A 16,083-nucleotide genomic window follows, 5' to 3' on the forward strand; every position below is an offset into this window, starting at 1 on the left:
TGAACATAAATCAGATAAGAACAAAATGCATTTGAAATGCCAGGTTTTTTTTAAAAGAAAAAAAACCTCAAAATCAAAACCCTGAATATGCTGGAGGTCATAAGGTGTTCCTGCTTTCCTTCCAAAACTGCAAGCCTTGAGTAATACGTACTCAAGAATGGAAAATTCCTTTTCTGACACTGTACATTAAAGCTAGCTCTGCTGTTTAAAATGCCAAACTACTATATCATGATCCTTCTGCCTCAACTCACAGCCTAATCAGAAAGGGAAATAACTATCTGAATATCTCAGAAAGGAGACACATTTTTCTAGTGCTTTACTAAAATTTAATCAGCACCTGGACAACTATCATCAAACACTACAAAACATCCCCTAATCTTGCTAGACACTCTTGTCTTCAAAAATAAAGCTGGATGAGATGTTTTAGCTGCATGAGTCACAGAGAAAAAACAATGTGCTCTCTTGCGTACCAAAACTCACAGGATACTTTTTCAGGTCACAGTTTGTTATGTGTACTCTGGCTTTGAATTAAAAAAAGCCAGACTGATTAACTTCAAATACAACTACAAAAACAAAAATCACTGCTCTTCCTGCAAGCTCTTGAGTTCCTGTTAGTTTGTATTTAAATTTATGGTACAGAAAGTACAGACATCTTTTTTTTGCTCTTATTTACATATTACACCTTTCTAATAAAGTAGTATCTAAGCCAAGGTTTTACAAAAATCATCTTGTGTCCTCATATTACTCCGAGATCCATTTCTGTAATTAATCACAGGTGGTATTAACCACTTCACTAATCAAAGTTGTTCAGTGCTTTCATTATGAGATCATATTTTCTTTCAGTGGTTGATGAATTTGCCATACTTCAATTAGTTAGGCAGAAACTCTCCATTGAGCATGTAAACCTCAAACATTGATTTTTCTTACATTTCAACTGAAATGGTTCACTGAGTTCCAGGAAACAAATGAAGAAATAAAATTAAGAAAATAAATTCTTGTGTTAAGAAATAAAACTGGTAACTACATTTGAAACACTATAGTGACCCCTGCTTCAGGAAAAGGAGTATTCAGCATCCACGATGTCATGCCTTAGGTCACTTGACCTTTAAAAGTGCCCAGCTATTAGAAGTCTCAATCAACTGCAAGTCCTGAGAGAAGATTCTTCATGCTAAACATTTTGAAGGCTTGGGGCTTTAAAGGCAAGACAAGCTTTGGAGCTAGGGTAAGAAATAGCATAGTGAAAAAAACTGGTAAATAAAGAAGATTTTGACTATTTAATTGAATCCAGAATCACTCATGTGGAGAACGATAAGGGAAAAAGACTTTTGGGTAAGAAGAGGTAACACTCGAATGGGTTAAGGAAATTCAGAAAAGTCTGGGCCCCAGCACCAGAAAGAGGAAATTACAACACACCCCCCTCCAGAATCTGGAGACAAGTTCTTGAATCCAAACATTCCTTTGGCAAGGGAATGTTACCTAAACCCAGTGCAAGGTACCCCAGTCCCTTCTAATGCTGACTCCCACAGGAAAATTACTTGGAAAATGCAGTTCAGCTGATAAAATTACACAGACAACACTAGGATGCCACTTTTCTTTTGCCTTCTCTTAAAAAAAAACCCCAGTAAGCAAAAAAAAAAACCCTCAAAAGCTATTAAAAAATATAAAATGTAAAGGCCAAATCACTCTGTAAAATTATTTCAGATTTCTCTAATTAAGTGTTACACATACACAACCCTAGCCCACATTCCTTACAACCATACAGGATAACATTCTAATGCTAAATTTCATGGATAAATAGAATCAAAGAATGGTTTGGTTTGGAAGAGACCTTAAAGATCACCTAGTTCCAAACCCCTGGCCATCGGCAGGGACATGATTCACTAGACCACATTGCTCAAAGACCCAGCCAACGTAGTCTTGAACACTCCCAGGGATAGGGCATCCAGAGTTAACAAAGTTAAATCAGAAAAATTTAAAAAATAACTCAGTGCAAAGTTCCAAAGCATTTTAAAAAGCAGTAATTACTAGAAATACGGTATTGAAAGGTATACAAACAATTTTATTTAGTATCAAAATAAGATGTACAAAAAAAGTCTTCACAGAAATTTCCCAAGAACTCAGAAGGAAACTTGGCCACGAAAAATTGCAGCCAGTATCAATCAAATGTACCAGAAAATTCCAAGGTTTTAGGCAGAGGTACCTATAAGAGAGGCTGACCCAGCTATAATACATCATGACTTAATTTAGTGCCGATTAAGAGAACATGCTCTCCTAGATAGTCAAATGTCAAGTATTTTTGGTAGCAAAAAAATAAAACAAGCAAAGTAATTTTCTTTTCACTCTGATATTAATGTTATGTCCATTTTGTCCTCAGAAGAGGGCCAAACACATTTTAGATTCAAAATGCTTGTTTATGAAAACAGGAGATAAACATTTTCAAATTATTTCCATACTTCAATTTAATTTTCACTGGAAGTCAGCTGGACTAAAGCCTTTAAGTCACTGCAGAGCATGTGACTGTATACCACGATGTTGCCACTCCCTGCTGCTCATCTCCACTCCCTCTAATCAGATAATTAAATTGCTCATGCAACATTTCCCCAGTCAGCTTTCAGCAAAATAAACCAGGTTGCTAAAGACTTGATGTTTGCAGCACTGGATTTAAGGTGGAGCCTACACTAGGCCCAACACCTTTAGGTTGAACTGCAGGGTGATTGTACCAATTGACACAATACAGACAGTAGTCTGCAATTACTGCTGGTGAAGTGCAGACAAACTGAATTTTTTATTTTGTCTGCAGTTAGAAGAAAACATGCACATGCTCCCCCCCATTCTGCAGAAACCTGTATGCTGTGTTATCACCTTAGACAATTATAAACTATAAATCATCATCAATCTTCATCACTGACAGTATCTTTCTATTATAGAGCTGTAAGTGGGTCATAATCATCAGAAATTGAAGGAAATTCAAGTGGTCAGCAAGGATGCATTTTGGCTACAAAAATGTATTTCCTTATGAAGTTTTATTACCAACAAATGTTTCAAATGGCTGGTTGGCCTACTATATAAGTAGTCCATATTCTGGATTTTTTTGCCTCACACTCAGGTGCTGACACCTCACTCCATTAGTCTCTTCTACTTTTCTGAGGCACTGAAAGCATCTGTGAGTTCTGGGTAGGTAGTGGGTTTAATTTTGTAAACAGAGATCTAATTGTACACTTCAGTACATTATTTATGATGAACACTGTAGATAAAACAATACTTTGTGCTTGCAATTGCCATGAAGAAAAATTTAGAGAATTACATAGCTATAGCCTTTTGACACAACTCTGTATACCACAATGTTGCAGGGAGGAGACCCCAACACCACAAGGGCTTTCAAGTATTTGTGTTCTGGGTCTTACTAGAAAGAGTATAAAGTCTTTGTCATTGTAATATTTCAACCCTTCTGCATCAGGTCTGTTTCATGAGAAACAGACTTACGTGAAATATGGTTAGTTCTATTCATCATCAGAGGCAAAGCTGACAGACAATTCCACAGAGGTATAGAAGCAACCCATGGCTAAAGAGGTAATTAATTTACTAGTTCTCCCAATTTTCAACGCACTAAATTTCCAGTTCCTTGCTTTGATAAGATTCTGTGTTGAAGGTTTGCCAACCCAGACCCATTACTGGCTTCAAGGAAGCAAACCACCACCAAAGAGCCACATGCATCTTCACTTACATATTCTAATCACCAACACCTTTGACATAACAAGTCATAGCTACAATATTTGTTAAGATGACGATTTCCTGAATCAGACAGAAGAAATTCAGTTGAGCAACAAAAGACTTGTCTTACACCCCTCCCTAACAAGAGACTGAGTAATCACAGAAACTCCTCAGGTCTCCACGGTGTCAGAAAAGGCACAGCCCTGCTCCCTGGTCACGATAGCAATCTTCCCCAGCAGACAGGGAAACATCGAGTTCCCAGAAGGTAAAGAGTGTAGGAAAAAACTTATTTTACTAATATATCACTGTAGTTTCCATTTTATAAGCAGGGGAGCAAATGGTTCAGTGTTACCTTTTACAAAACAGGATAAAGGGAAAAGAGTAAGAAGTACAAAAGTTCTTATACATACTAAGAATACATAGTTTAAAGGGAAAAAATTACCTTGGAAATTAAAAGTTGTGTTCTACCATTTTTTTTTAATTTAGAAGAAGCATTAGGACATTAGAGTTGCATTTAAGAGAATTCAGTATTTATATCATATCTTCCAGCCTCAGAACAAGACACTTTTTAAAATTTTACAGGAGCCTTTCTATTTAGAAATAAAGACACTTGACCGAAATACTCATGTAAGAAACAGATTACAAACTGTTTATAAAATCTGGTTTTTAAAGTATATAGTTCTCTTAAATCTTGAATTAACTATTCTAAACATTGTTTAACAGACACACGAAGCTTCAAGTTTTCCCTGCTATCCTAAAATTCTTTCCACATATAAACACCCAATAGAACACTACTTTATATCAACATGGTATGTTTGCATCTTTCTTTTACTTGAAAGAATGGCTGTGAAATGGATGTTTTGTTATTCCATTTTAAAAAAAGGGAGACAACTGCAAATGCTTCTGCTCAAAATCTAATGTTCTGCTTACTTCTGGGTCAGCAAAATATGTAATTGTAGAGAAAATAAAGCCATTTACAATACTGTAATTACTGCATTATCCAGAATCCAAATACTCATCAGGAGTTGTATAATTCACTACATCAGATATCAGCCAGCTAGACACCCACAAACCCATTTTTGCATGTAATTTGTTTAAGAAAATTAACACAGTGATGACTAACTGACACTGTGTAGGAAGCGTTTCACTTCCTTTATCATTAAATCATGTTTCTATGATACTAGCCTAAAATATTAGAGTATTTTACTGAAAAATACACGGCTTTCAACTAAAGTATTGCTATCCTCAAACAGTAACTTTTTACAGTATTCACTGAAACAAATCAGAAACTTATTTCCTAAAGAACATTGACTAGTTTATATGTATTTGGGAAACTGGGAGACACTGCTTTATTTCGTAATTTATGTTGGAAGCCTTCAAAGCAACTGTGTAACTAAGCCTGTTTTATCTCAAGAGAGAAAAACATCCAAAATAATCTGTTTGTATAGCTTCGTGAAGGTTTTTTGAGAACAATCACATATTTTACTGAAGAGGAAAAGTACTGAAATGGCAATTTCGAGTAGAGCAGTAGGTACCTGTGCATCGCTTCTAAACAAATTTACTGTACTTTCATGCTCCCCATTGACAGATCCCTCCCTCCTTCAGCTATCCAAATTTGACTGCAAGTCTCTTACAGAGAGAATATGATAGAAGGACTGAGGACGAAGAACTTGTTACTCTACAATTAAAAAGTCTGGCCATGTTAAAAGGCTCTGGGTATTGTTTCAAGTAAGTTTCATGATTACATGATCTTTTTCCATTTAAAAAAACCCCAAACAATCAAATCACAACTTAAAATGAAGTTCATGAATTTCCATTATTAAAAAATAAAAAGCTGTCTTCGTCTCAGTAGGTTATGCTAGTTTCCACAAAACCAAACTGAATTCACCTTCACACACCAGCAAAAGCATTCTTAGACTCTGCCAAACTGCTCAGAGATAACTCTCAGAGATGCCTCTCTGCTATTACCAGAACATTAAACACCCTGTTGTTGTAGATGACACAAATACACAGCTAAAGTCTACAGTATTTTCTGTACTGTGAGTACAGAAATGGTCTAGATCTTAGAAACATGATGGACAGAACAGCAAAGAGCCTGGAGTAAATAAAAGAGCCAATAAGGCCACCTACAATCACAACAACAAGAACACCTTTGATCATGATCCATTTTCTTTCTGAAAGGTCATTCAGCTAAAGAAATGACTGCAAGAATGGATGAACATCCACTGTTACTAGTTATCCAAAGGGATACAGCCTCTCAAGCACTGCAGTAGATTTCCCTATTATGTTACCTATTTCTGTCTTTCAGACACTCAGATTTGTTCCACTCTTTCTTGTACCACATTGAAAAGCAGGCCACTCTAAATCTTTAAAAAAACCCTCATTACTAAGTACAGTTCTTCAGAAAATCTGCATCTAAGAAACACGACAACGTATTCCCTAGCTCATTTATCAGTTAATAGCTGTTGCTAAGTAAGTAAGAGGAATTTAAACATTTCAAATAATCTAACAATTCAGAAATGAACAGATTTAAGTGGGGGGCAAGTAGGGCTGGTGGCAGAGGGGAAGTCTTCCTTTCTATATGGGATGAGGTAGGAGAAGTACAGGGACAGGATGTGAGGCATTCCCCTCAGTGCCAATGCTACTGAGCTTTTGACTACACAGCTCAAAGGTTTCAGCAGATTTTGGCATTTCATCAGAGTTCAGAGGAACTTTGAAATAACTACCTCTCTTCTATCATCAAACACTCAACTCCATCTGTTTCTAAGAGCCAACCCAAGAATTGTGTACCTGATAAAAGCTATTCGGTTTCTCAAAGTTGCAATTTGCTGCATTTCCAGCATTTACCAGCAAGTTGGATCTTTCTGCCTGGAGACCAGCACACCACAATGACCTGCACACAAAGGCCACTAAAAAGACCCCACAAAAATCTGTTATGTGGCAGATGCCTTTCTCTTATCTGCAGTAAGAGATCTGTGATTACCAAAAATGCCCTGAATTAATCAGAGACTGAACACTAGTATTGTATTAATTTATTGAGAAGGGAAGGAACTTCTCTCCTAAGTTCATAAATGCTGTCTTTGGTAGGTTACAACTATCCCCTGATCAGCTTGATAAACCAAACTGAAAAGCTATGCTCAGAAACAATCTGAGAAAGAAATTTTAAAAAAAAATATTTTCGGTATATGCACGCACACATTCTGCAAATACAGAGACAATTATCTTGCTCACTAATATTTCATCTTACTACAAGTACCCATGTAAGCATCACGGTATGTGTTGAGGAACCACAGGTTTCCTCAGCTTCTCACACAGTTGACAGCAAATGGTAGGCAGCTTCAGAAAGCAATCAGAGCACTTACGTTCTTTCTAATTTAAATACTACAAAACACTTTTCAAAATTATCTCCTTCTATTAAACATTCGTCTTAAACCCACATGAACACCAGCGGAAGTCTGCTGCTTGGCAAAACATACATGGAGGTTACAAACAAATTCAAAAGTCTGTAAAGTTGATTTTAGAAAACTGATTCCTGATCAAAACTTTGTAGACTATTCCTGTCACTGAATGAATGCATTTAAACCACTCAGTTACCCATGCCATAAACCATACATTCCTTCTTGCTTTTATATGACCATTTCTGTGAAGTTAGAAGTAGCACAAAAACTACAACTCCCAGTAATTCCCCACAGAGTAGCAATAATATTCTTGGGGTGGGGTATGAGGGGATGAGGAGAGCACAGCATACCTCCTGCATAACCTTTAAGAAACTGAAAACACTATGCTTTGTGGAATTAGAAAACTTCCAAGATTGTTTCTTATAAGCAAACACCCCCCCCCAAAAAAAACCCCTCCAAATAAAAAACAAGCCCAAACCCAAAAGTCCAGAATTATGTTAAGTTTTATAGAGGCATCAATATTGAATGGGTTCAAAACAGCCAAAAACAAGTCCTCACAGATTAAATGAAGTCTCAGTATAACTGCATCAATTTTTACTTTACCTGTGAAAATCTTCATGCACTATATCTCTTAAATGCACAGCAAGTAAAAAGTCTCCTTAATATCTAGGACCTGTCTCAAACTTCTATAACAAACTGACCCACAAAACTAGGTCCATATACATGAGGTATCCTATGTATAGATTACAAATGCATAGGAAGACTAAATACAAATGGCTTTTCTTGAGAAGAAAGAAGCTCACATAATAAAATACTGGCTTTGTTACTACTAAACAGTTGTTTAATCTATTCATGACCACATTTCACTTCCCATTTACCTTATTCTTTCCACATTCCCATACTTTAAATACTAATTAAGCAGGAGAACATACAATGAATCAAGGTCTGCAGATAAAAATAAGTACAGACTATTGAGTAACTGAGTAAAGCATATGTAGCATATGTATAAACACCACACATACCCACACTGTTTTTCCCTTTTAAAAAAGAAACAAACAAAACCATAAACATGATAGATATCTAGATAATAAACTGCATTACTGGCAAACCTCTGACTGGCAAGCAATAACTAGAGGTGTCTTGCAGATCTCTTATTTTCAGGCTAATGTCCAAGATAGCATCCAAAATCCATACTGAAAAGTATGAACAACCAGAGAAGTTTAAATTGTCCTTTAAACAGACCAAACTAATAAACATTCAAACAGTCAATCCAGCTGTCTCACTCCTATTGCAGTAAGTATTCCCACAAAACACACCAATTTCTTTGGCAGACTCCACAGACATGAAGGATTTTGTTTGTGTTTTCTTTTAAAAAAACTAAAAAAATCATTATATATTTGACAGTTTTTGCCCAAGTAGCTGAAAGAGGGAAATGCAGAGAAGATTAAAAACAACAATTTGGAAGCAATCAGTATTTCCAAAAGTTGGAAGTTTGCTTGTAAGGAAGGTTCTTAGTTCTGATTTTAAAGAAGAGCACTCTGAGTCCTCTGGAAGATCTTTCTCCTGAAATGCAGTGTGACATGCACAAAGGAAGACTGCAATTTCAGTACTGCAAGCACACACACCGTTAAACCCCACTCTCACACTGTTCGACTGCTAAGCAGGTAACTCAACTGACTTGAGACTTCTGGAGTCACAAGCCTTTAATCCATCCTTTCAACTCCTTACACAGTTTTTAGAACACATGTGGCAGTATCCAAGATAACTTTCAAATGCAATTTCCAAAAGTGGTGCCATTTCAACTGTTAAGACTCTTGCAAAAACAAAAAAAACCCACCTGCAAACCCAACCACTCAAGCATCAGACTTCCACAGCCAGATCATTTACACCACACAGGAGGGTGGTGAGCTCCATTCTGCCAGTAAATTAACAGTCATAATAAAGAGGTCATTCAACAGCCATTAAAGCACTAAAATTGAGAGCACTCCCTTCATCAATTAGCTTACCACATTAAAAGCAATAAGATCTTCTGCATCAAAGCAAGCCAACTCCTCTCTTCCAATAAGAGAAACCTGGGATCTAACAACCAGGCTCCAAGGAAAACACCACTCAGAATAGTTTCTATAGCATTGAAAAAAGCCCAATTCTTAACATATTTGGCAGGGGGAAAAAATATAAATAGCTACATGATACTATTTCAAGCCTAAAACATTCATTTTGATGTACACACATTTCCTAGTATTTCTCAACTATCAAATTCAACAACATAAAGAGGTCCAACTCAGACCATAAGCCCCTCTTGCAAGATAAGATGATGAAGAAAGGTTTCAAAAGAAACACAGAACATGATCTGATACATTCTTTCAAAGTTGCTCATTAATATGCAGATCAGTAATTTTGTCTGGGTTTGATGACCAAGAGAAAATTAGTAGAAAACAAAATAGAATAATCCTCCATGTATTATCTTTCTAGAACTGAAGGAAGTGAATGAAATTTGTTGGGATATGGAGACCTAGATTAGAATTCCTTCTTGGCCACAGTACAATGCCTCGTAAGACCTTATAAATCAGCTATTTACACGAATGGCTGCATTTAAGTTGAAGCGGTCAGGAGTTTCACAGGATTACTGCTAAATGCTGGTTTTCTGGACATCAAGCTTCACAGCCAAGTTTAAGAACTGTTAATATCTACGAACAATGCAGCTCACCTCAAACACCAAACTTGAGGGAAGAAACTGATATTTGTGTTTATGTCTTTTTTTATTGATTTGTTTATATACAGCACCATTAAAGCTCTTTTTCCACCCTAAATATTGTTGCAGTATGGCGATGCAAGTAATTGCTTTTAGTTACAGGTTTAAGGCCAAAGAATAAAGAATTACCTAACTAAACCAGTAATCACTTACTATTGAAATAACAAATTAATACAAGTCACATGGAGAAGTCTTACAGCCAATTAATAGAGAAGCACTTCTTTATACAATTTAAATGTTTGTTAGGTTAAAGAAATTACAGTTCACACCTAACCATAGACAGCACATTAGGAAAGCACAGCGGAATAAAGAAAATAAAAAGTTCTGAGCCTGTCTGATACTCCTTCTTTTTAAAAGACAGCACCTCCAGCTGGGGCATGAATTCAGCACTGAATCAGGAGACAAAAACTCTATCTACTAAATCAACAACAAAACTTCTTGCAACAGTCCAGGTTTCACTTGGAAATCTTGCTGAAATACCAGCCAAGCCCAGCCTCAATTAAACTGCAATGAGATCATAGGTTGAGGATGTATAGCTGTAGGCTCTTGTAAAGCTGATACTAAAGAGAAATTTATTTAAATGATACATCAACCTTTCTTGAAATGCGTAAACTAGAATATTCTCATATTTATTAATGTAATATGGATAAAGCTGACTGCAGAACAACTTCGGAGTTTCTAAGGATATTGTTAGTACAGGAAGTGAAATGACTTTCTATCCACCACCCACAATCAACAGTATGATTGACACTGCAAGCTGGGCATCTCAGATAAGAGCACTTTTAAAGTAAAAGTAATCAAGATAATGCAGCTATGGGAGATTTTCACAAGATTCACACTTGAGCACTCTGACTTTTCATTTTCATTATTTCCAGTAAGATCTCCCTCTTCAGATGTTGTTTCTTAAAAAAAAAGAGGAAAATACAAACTGAGGCTTGTGAGACTTCCAATTAATGTCCTAAAAGTTCTCATTTCACCTTCTGTTGAAAGACACGTTGTTGTAAAAAGCAAGTCCTTTCTTTCAAGATGTCAAATTAGGCAAGAACAAGCTGCCTTTGGGCAATTTAGTTTTGGAATGTTATCACACACACACGCAGAGATCAGAAAAAATGTAAAGCATTTTTTTAAAGGGACATTAAAAAATAATGGTATGCAACACAGTGACAATGCTAAAAGACTTTTTTTCTTAAATATTAGCAAAATCATTTGCACTTGCATGGGGCAAGTTTTAGAAGACCAGCTATGTTTAAAGACTGAGCAAGCTGTATCATGTACCATTTTTCTCTGTACCTATTGCAGCAATAACAAAAAGCGCAAGGGAAAAAAAAATGAAGTAAGAAGGCTTGCATCTGGCAGGTGAACTTGATACTCTGCCTACCTGGTTCTATTTCTGGACTATTTCTCCAATTTTCAGTTACAGAAAGAAATGCTACCGTGAAAGGGGAAGCCTGCCCACCCCGCAAGGGCTGGCCCCACTGCTGGGCACCAGCAGCGTGACTGCGCACTGACCTCTCCCGGGGCAAAGCACTTCCCTCACAGCATCAGTCATGGAACGGTTTGGGTTGGAAGGGACCTTTAAAGGTCACCCAGTGCAACCCTGCTGCAATGAGCAGAGACAAAACTGCAGCAGCTGAGCACAGGCTTACACCTTTGGGAAGGCTGGACACATTTTCTCCTCTTTAGCATGCCTTCCCTTTTCTGATTATTGGCAGTTTAGTGGATCAAAAGACACTCCTGTTTTAATTGACTTGATTTCCAGCTAAAAAAATTCCCAAATAGTATAGGCAGCTAGTACTTGTCCTAGACTCTCCCTATGATACCTGAAAAAATAAATTTCCCTTCCCATCAGCAAGTGAAATATCCACATAACCAGAGAAATGGAGAAGTGTATTACACAGAAAGTGCTGAAAAGTGAACAACATACACACTTGCTCATGAATTTTTCAATTACAGTATTTTCTGGTGCTACTTCTCTGGTAGTTGTGCCACATATGCTAAGGAAAGCGGGAAATATTTACAAACACAGACTTCCCAGCATTTACATAAAGATGCAACTTTCTTAAAGGCTGATCTTGCTTTTGAGACTGTAAAAACAGAGACAGGAAGAATTTTAGAAAACCCTCTTAAGCAGCTGCTATCTGAGACTCCATTCACACCTTGTCACATTCCTCTCAGAGTTGGCAGTTGTCCTCATCCACCCTCACTTCCCCAGAGATGCTCTGGACTAGAGAGAGAGAGACTCGCTTCATAGCCAGCTAGTGCTTAACCCCAGTTTGAATCCACAAAACCAGGAGTTTTTCCACAGGTGTCCCAAAGGATTTAGTCCACTGGGTTTTCTTGGGTCTCCCACTGACCAGCCATCAGTCTACCTGAGAAGGAAGGACACACACCACAGAGAGAGAAGCACAGGTGAAATGGCATCTCCTCATCCATGGCAGCCCATCCTCACTCAGGAACAGGGTAACTCAAGTTCAGGGCTGTCTTCAGCTGAGAAGAGAAACTTTACATCACCTGCAAGGAGGGACTGTTTTAACCACTCGGTATTAAATTATTCTTCCAAGTAGCTTTCCACCACTAGAAACAGTACAGTAAAAAAAACCCAAAACGTGGGTGGACCAAATCAAAATGGAAAATTTTGCAGCTAAAGAGCTAGAGTCCTGGGCTGTAGTCCTGAACACAAGTTCCAATCCCTGGTTTCAAAACTAGCTTTACATCAGTGTATCCAACAATGGCAAATGAAAATACACACAAAAATTTAAACCCAAGGACCCAGGTTCTCTCTTTTTCCCAGGTCTGTACAGATGGACCCAGATTTCTCTTCAACACAGCAGCACAGCTGTGTGGTTCCACTTAATTATTCCCTTGCAACAGACCCAGTTTAAAAGGTTCCCAGGCACAGACACTTCTCTCCACATACCACAGCCACATCCTCATGCCACAAATACTTAAGCCTGTTACTTAATACCCAAGTAACATTATGAATAAGTATCACTGATCAGTCTTTAGATGTAGCACTTATTGGCCATTACCAGAAAGGTGGAATTACTTGAATTGGCACTTAATAGCTAGTACATACAAAGCAAAATAGCTCTTTTCTCCTTTCCTCAAATGCTCCCAGGTTTCCCAGTCAGTAATTCAGGACAGTGGTAAGCAGCCAATAGCCTTGCGGTCATTTTTCAGCATATACATCTGACACTGACTGTTGTTCCTCGAAAAACAGCACTAGGGAAATGATCTAGAAACAGATAGTTTGAAAAGTCCTCACTTGGAAAGTTCGTAACACAGTTTTTTCAAGGGTGGGAGAAGGGAACCAACTAGAAAACTCAAAACAAAACCAACTGAAAAATAAGATTAGTATAATTTCTGCTGTGGATAAAACAGGACTTGTTGACCTCTGACACTCTCTGGCACTTTCAAAATGGGAACAGGCAGAGTCCAGAGGACTTGCAGACAAAAGCATATATGTAACCTTCTGACAGATCTTGAGCAAAATGTGCTTTGCTAATGTGACTTTTTTCCACTACAACATATGGATCTATTTTAATGTGCTTTCACTGTGTAACATGAAAGCTGTCTTAACTGCAAAACGCAACAATTACTAAGAATGGGGGCTCTTAAGTCAAAACACATCCAGATGAAAAACATTTTCTAGAAAAGGCGTTGCATTTCTTTAACTCATATCCAATACACTGAGATTAAACCTGCAAGTATACAAGGACCAAAAAAAAAAAAAAAAAAAAAACACCAAAAAAAACCAAAAAAGAAAAAAATAAGGCAACCAGAAAGTGCATATATACCCAAGCACGTCCCCCTCCCCCCGCCTTCGGTGCATGGATTTGGTCACTATCCACAAGACTTTTTTGTTTAAGGAAGAAGGGACAAACAAAAGGCTACCCTAATTACTTAGAATTTGCAAGTGCAACGGCAGCGGAGAAAACTCAGCCTCGGAGCTGGGAGTTCCATTCCCCATACCCTCCTGCGCCAGGAGCCCGCAGGGAAAAGAGGGAGGGCACAGCCCAACAGAGGGTTTCGGGTCCCCCAGCCAGTTACCAGCGCCCACAACGACGGCGCCGGCTTTTTCCTGGGGTATACAAGCGGCCAGAAGCGGCAGCTCGGAGCCGCCAGGCTGCCTGCGCCCAGCAACCTGTTGCCCCCAGAGCTGCTGGAATGAGCCCCTCACCCTCCGGTGCCGCTCCCCGGGCGCTGGCGGCGGTCGTGGGGCCCCGGAGCACCCCCGGAGGGAGCCGGCCCGGCGGCACCTGCGCTGGCCGCGCTGCCCCGCGGTACCTGCGCCCCGGGCTCCAGGCAGGCAGCGCGGGCAGGCTGTCACCGCCGCGGGCACGGCAAAATGGAGCCGGCCGGACCCACTTCCCCTCCGCTCCGGCGCCGCTCACCTTGGTGATGATGAGGGGCTCCCCGTGCTCCCGTCCGCCCTTCAGGGTGAAGCCCCAGGGAGCTCCGCCGGTCAGCTGCACCTCCACCAGCTTGTAGCCTTCAGCTGCCCGCTGCTCCACCATCACCATCATGGGCCCCGGTTCCACCAGCCCGGCGCCGAGCCGCGAGTCACAGACGGCCAGCCGCTCCCGCCCGCCTCGCAGCCCCACGTCTTCCATGGAGCGCCCGCCGCCGCCGGGGCTGGCTCGCCTCTGCCGGCCGCTCCCCGGTGAGCGCCAGCCGGCGGCCGCCCGCGGAGCCACCTACCCGCCCCGCAGCGCCGGCCGGCCCGGCCCCATCGGCGGCGAGTGAGGGCTGCTCCACCCGCCCCCTCCTTCTCCTCCTCCTCCCCCGCAGCCCGCGGTATTGTCTCACGCCGAGGCCGAAGCCCGGCGGCGGGGGGGCGGCTCCAACTTGTGGCAACTTGGCGGCAGGGCAAACGCCGCCGAGCAACGCGGGGTGCTGGGAGGAGCGCGACGGGGGGAGGCGCCCCCGCCTCCCCTTCGCCTCGAAAAAAGGGCGAAACCCGCGTTTCACCAGCGGGGCAGCCGCTCGCCCCTCCCAAAGAGCGGTAGCCCCGCAGCGCGATCCCCCGGCCGAGGAGGAGGGGGGAGAGGGCAGCAGCACCGGGCCGGCCGCCAGACAAAGGCGGCGGCGAGAAGGTCCGTGAGCCCCGAGTCACCTCGGGGCCGGGACCGTGCCGCCCCCGCCCCACCACACGGAGGGACGCCCGCGCCTCTCCTCCACCCCCGTTCCCAAACAAAAGCGGCGAGCAGGTGGAGGGCGGGCTAAAAGGGCAGCCGGCGGCGGTGGCCGTCCCCCGGGCAGGGACGCCCCGCCTTCGCCGTGCCAGGCGGCGGGGGGCCGAAGCGGCGAGCGCAGAGGGGGCCGGCTCTTCCCGTCTCGCCGCGCTGTTCGGGGAGGGGGAAGCGGGCCATGCAGAGGGCAGGTCGGGGGCAGCGGCGACGGGAGCCGGGGGAAGGCGGAAAGGAGGCGCTTTCCGCCAGCCCCTGCCGGCGCTCCCCCCGGCCCGCGCTGCCTCCACCACCTGCGGGGCGGGAGGGGCCCGCGGGCGCCGGGCCGAGCTCTCCCGCCCAGCCCCTCTAGCGGCAGCCCCGCGGCACCGCCCGGCCCGGCCCTGCCCTCGGACGGGACGGGCTGGGCGCTGGCAGGAAGCGGTGGTAAACACAGGTGAAGCCCTCAGCAAAGAAACCCAATAGAGAAGAGATTTGGAGTCCCAGATTGGGAAAAAAAAAATGATGGCAGAGTGCGAGGCGGGACTAAAAGTGCTAATCTGAAGGCAAATCTTATGGATGGGAAATAAATGCAGGGTTTCTCTTTGCTTGAAACCTTCATTGTGTTAGTGGCGAGGCTGGGAGTGAAATACTTATTTTTTTGCAATTCTCTCAGTTTAATTGAATCATTTTATAGGAGGTTCCAGTGTCTTAAATCGGGACCAGACTTGGCCTGGAGTACCCGTGTGCAAGCACACAATCCTTGGCATTTCACTGCCAAGCAGGCAAAGTACTGCTTGGTCTAAGACTATGGAAACCTCTGTTTTAATTTCTGAAAGACTAGTGAACCTCAAGGTACTCTTTCATGTGACAAGCTGTCTCATGGAGGTGCCTGGTATATACAGTGGGGTTTTAAGGTTTTGTATATTGATGTGACAGGTCACATATTTCGCTTTCTGAAGGTGTCCATTAGGCCATTCTGGTTATGTAGTCTGTTCCTCTAACTCCTGTTTCAGTTGGCTTATTTGTTATAAAACCTTCCTGCCTTGAACTA

At 41.6% G+C, this 16,083-nt stretch overlaps 1 protein-coding gene across 4 annotated transcripts in view; it reads right to left on the bottom strand.

Moving 5' to 3' along the window:
- Positions 1–15,170, bottom strand: part of SHROOM2 (shroom family member 2) — a 119,247-nt gene extending 104,077 nt beyond the window's left edge. For 3 of the 4 annotated variants that reach the window (XM_069003819.1, XM_069003822.1, XM_069003811.1), the window contains exon 1: positions 14,256–15,169. In XM_069003819.1, coding sequence (XP_068859920.1) covers positions 14,256–14,474 — 219 coding nt within the window. In that variant the 5' untranslated portion in view covers positions 14,475–15,169. Of the gene's footprint in view, positions 1–14,255 lie in introns of all 4 variants that reach the window. The other variant, XM_069003831.1, reaches the window with a different exon arrangement.
- Between the last annotated feature and the right edge of the window lie 913 nt (positions 15,171–16,083).

Source organism: Aphelocoma coerulescens, chromosome 1 (genome assembly GCF_041296385.1).
Source record: "Aphelocoma coerulescens isolate FSJ_1873_10779 chromosome 1, UR_Acoe_1.0, whole genome shotgun sequence".
Taxonomy (NCBI): Eukaryota; Metazoa; Chordata; class Aves; order Passeriformes; family Corvidae; genus Aphelocoma; species Aphelocoma coerulescens.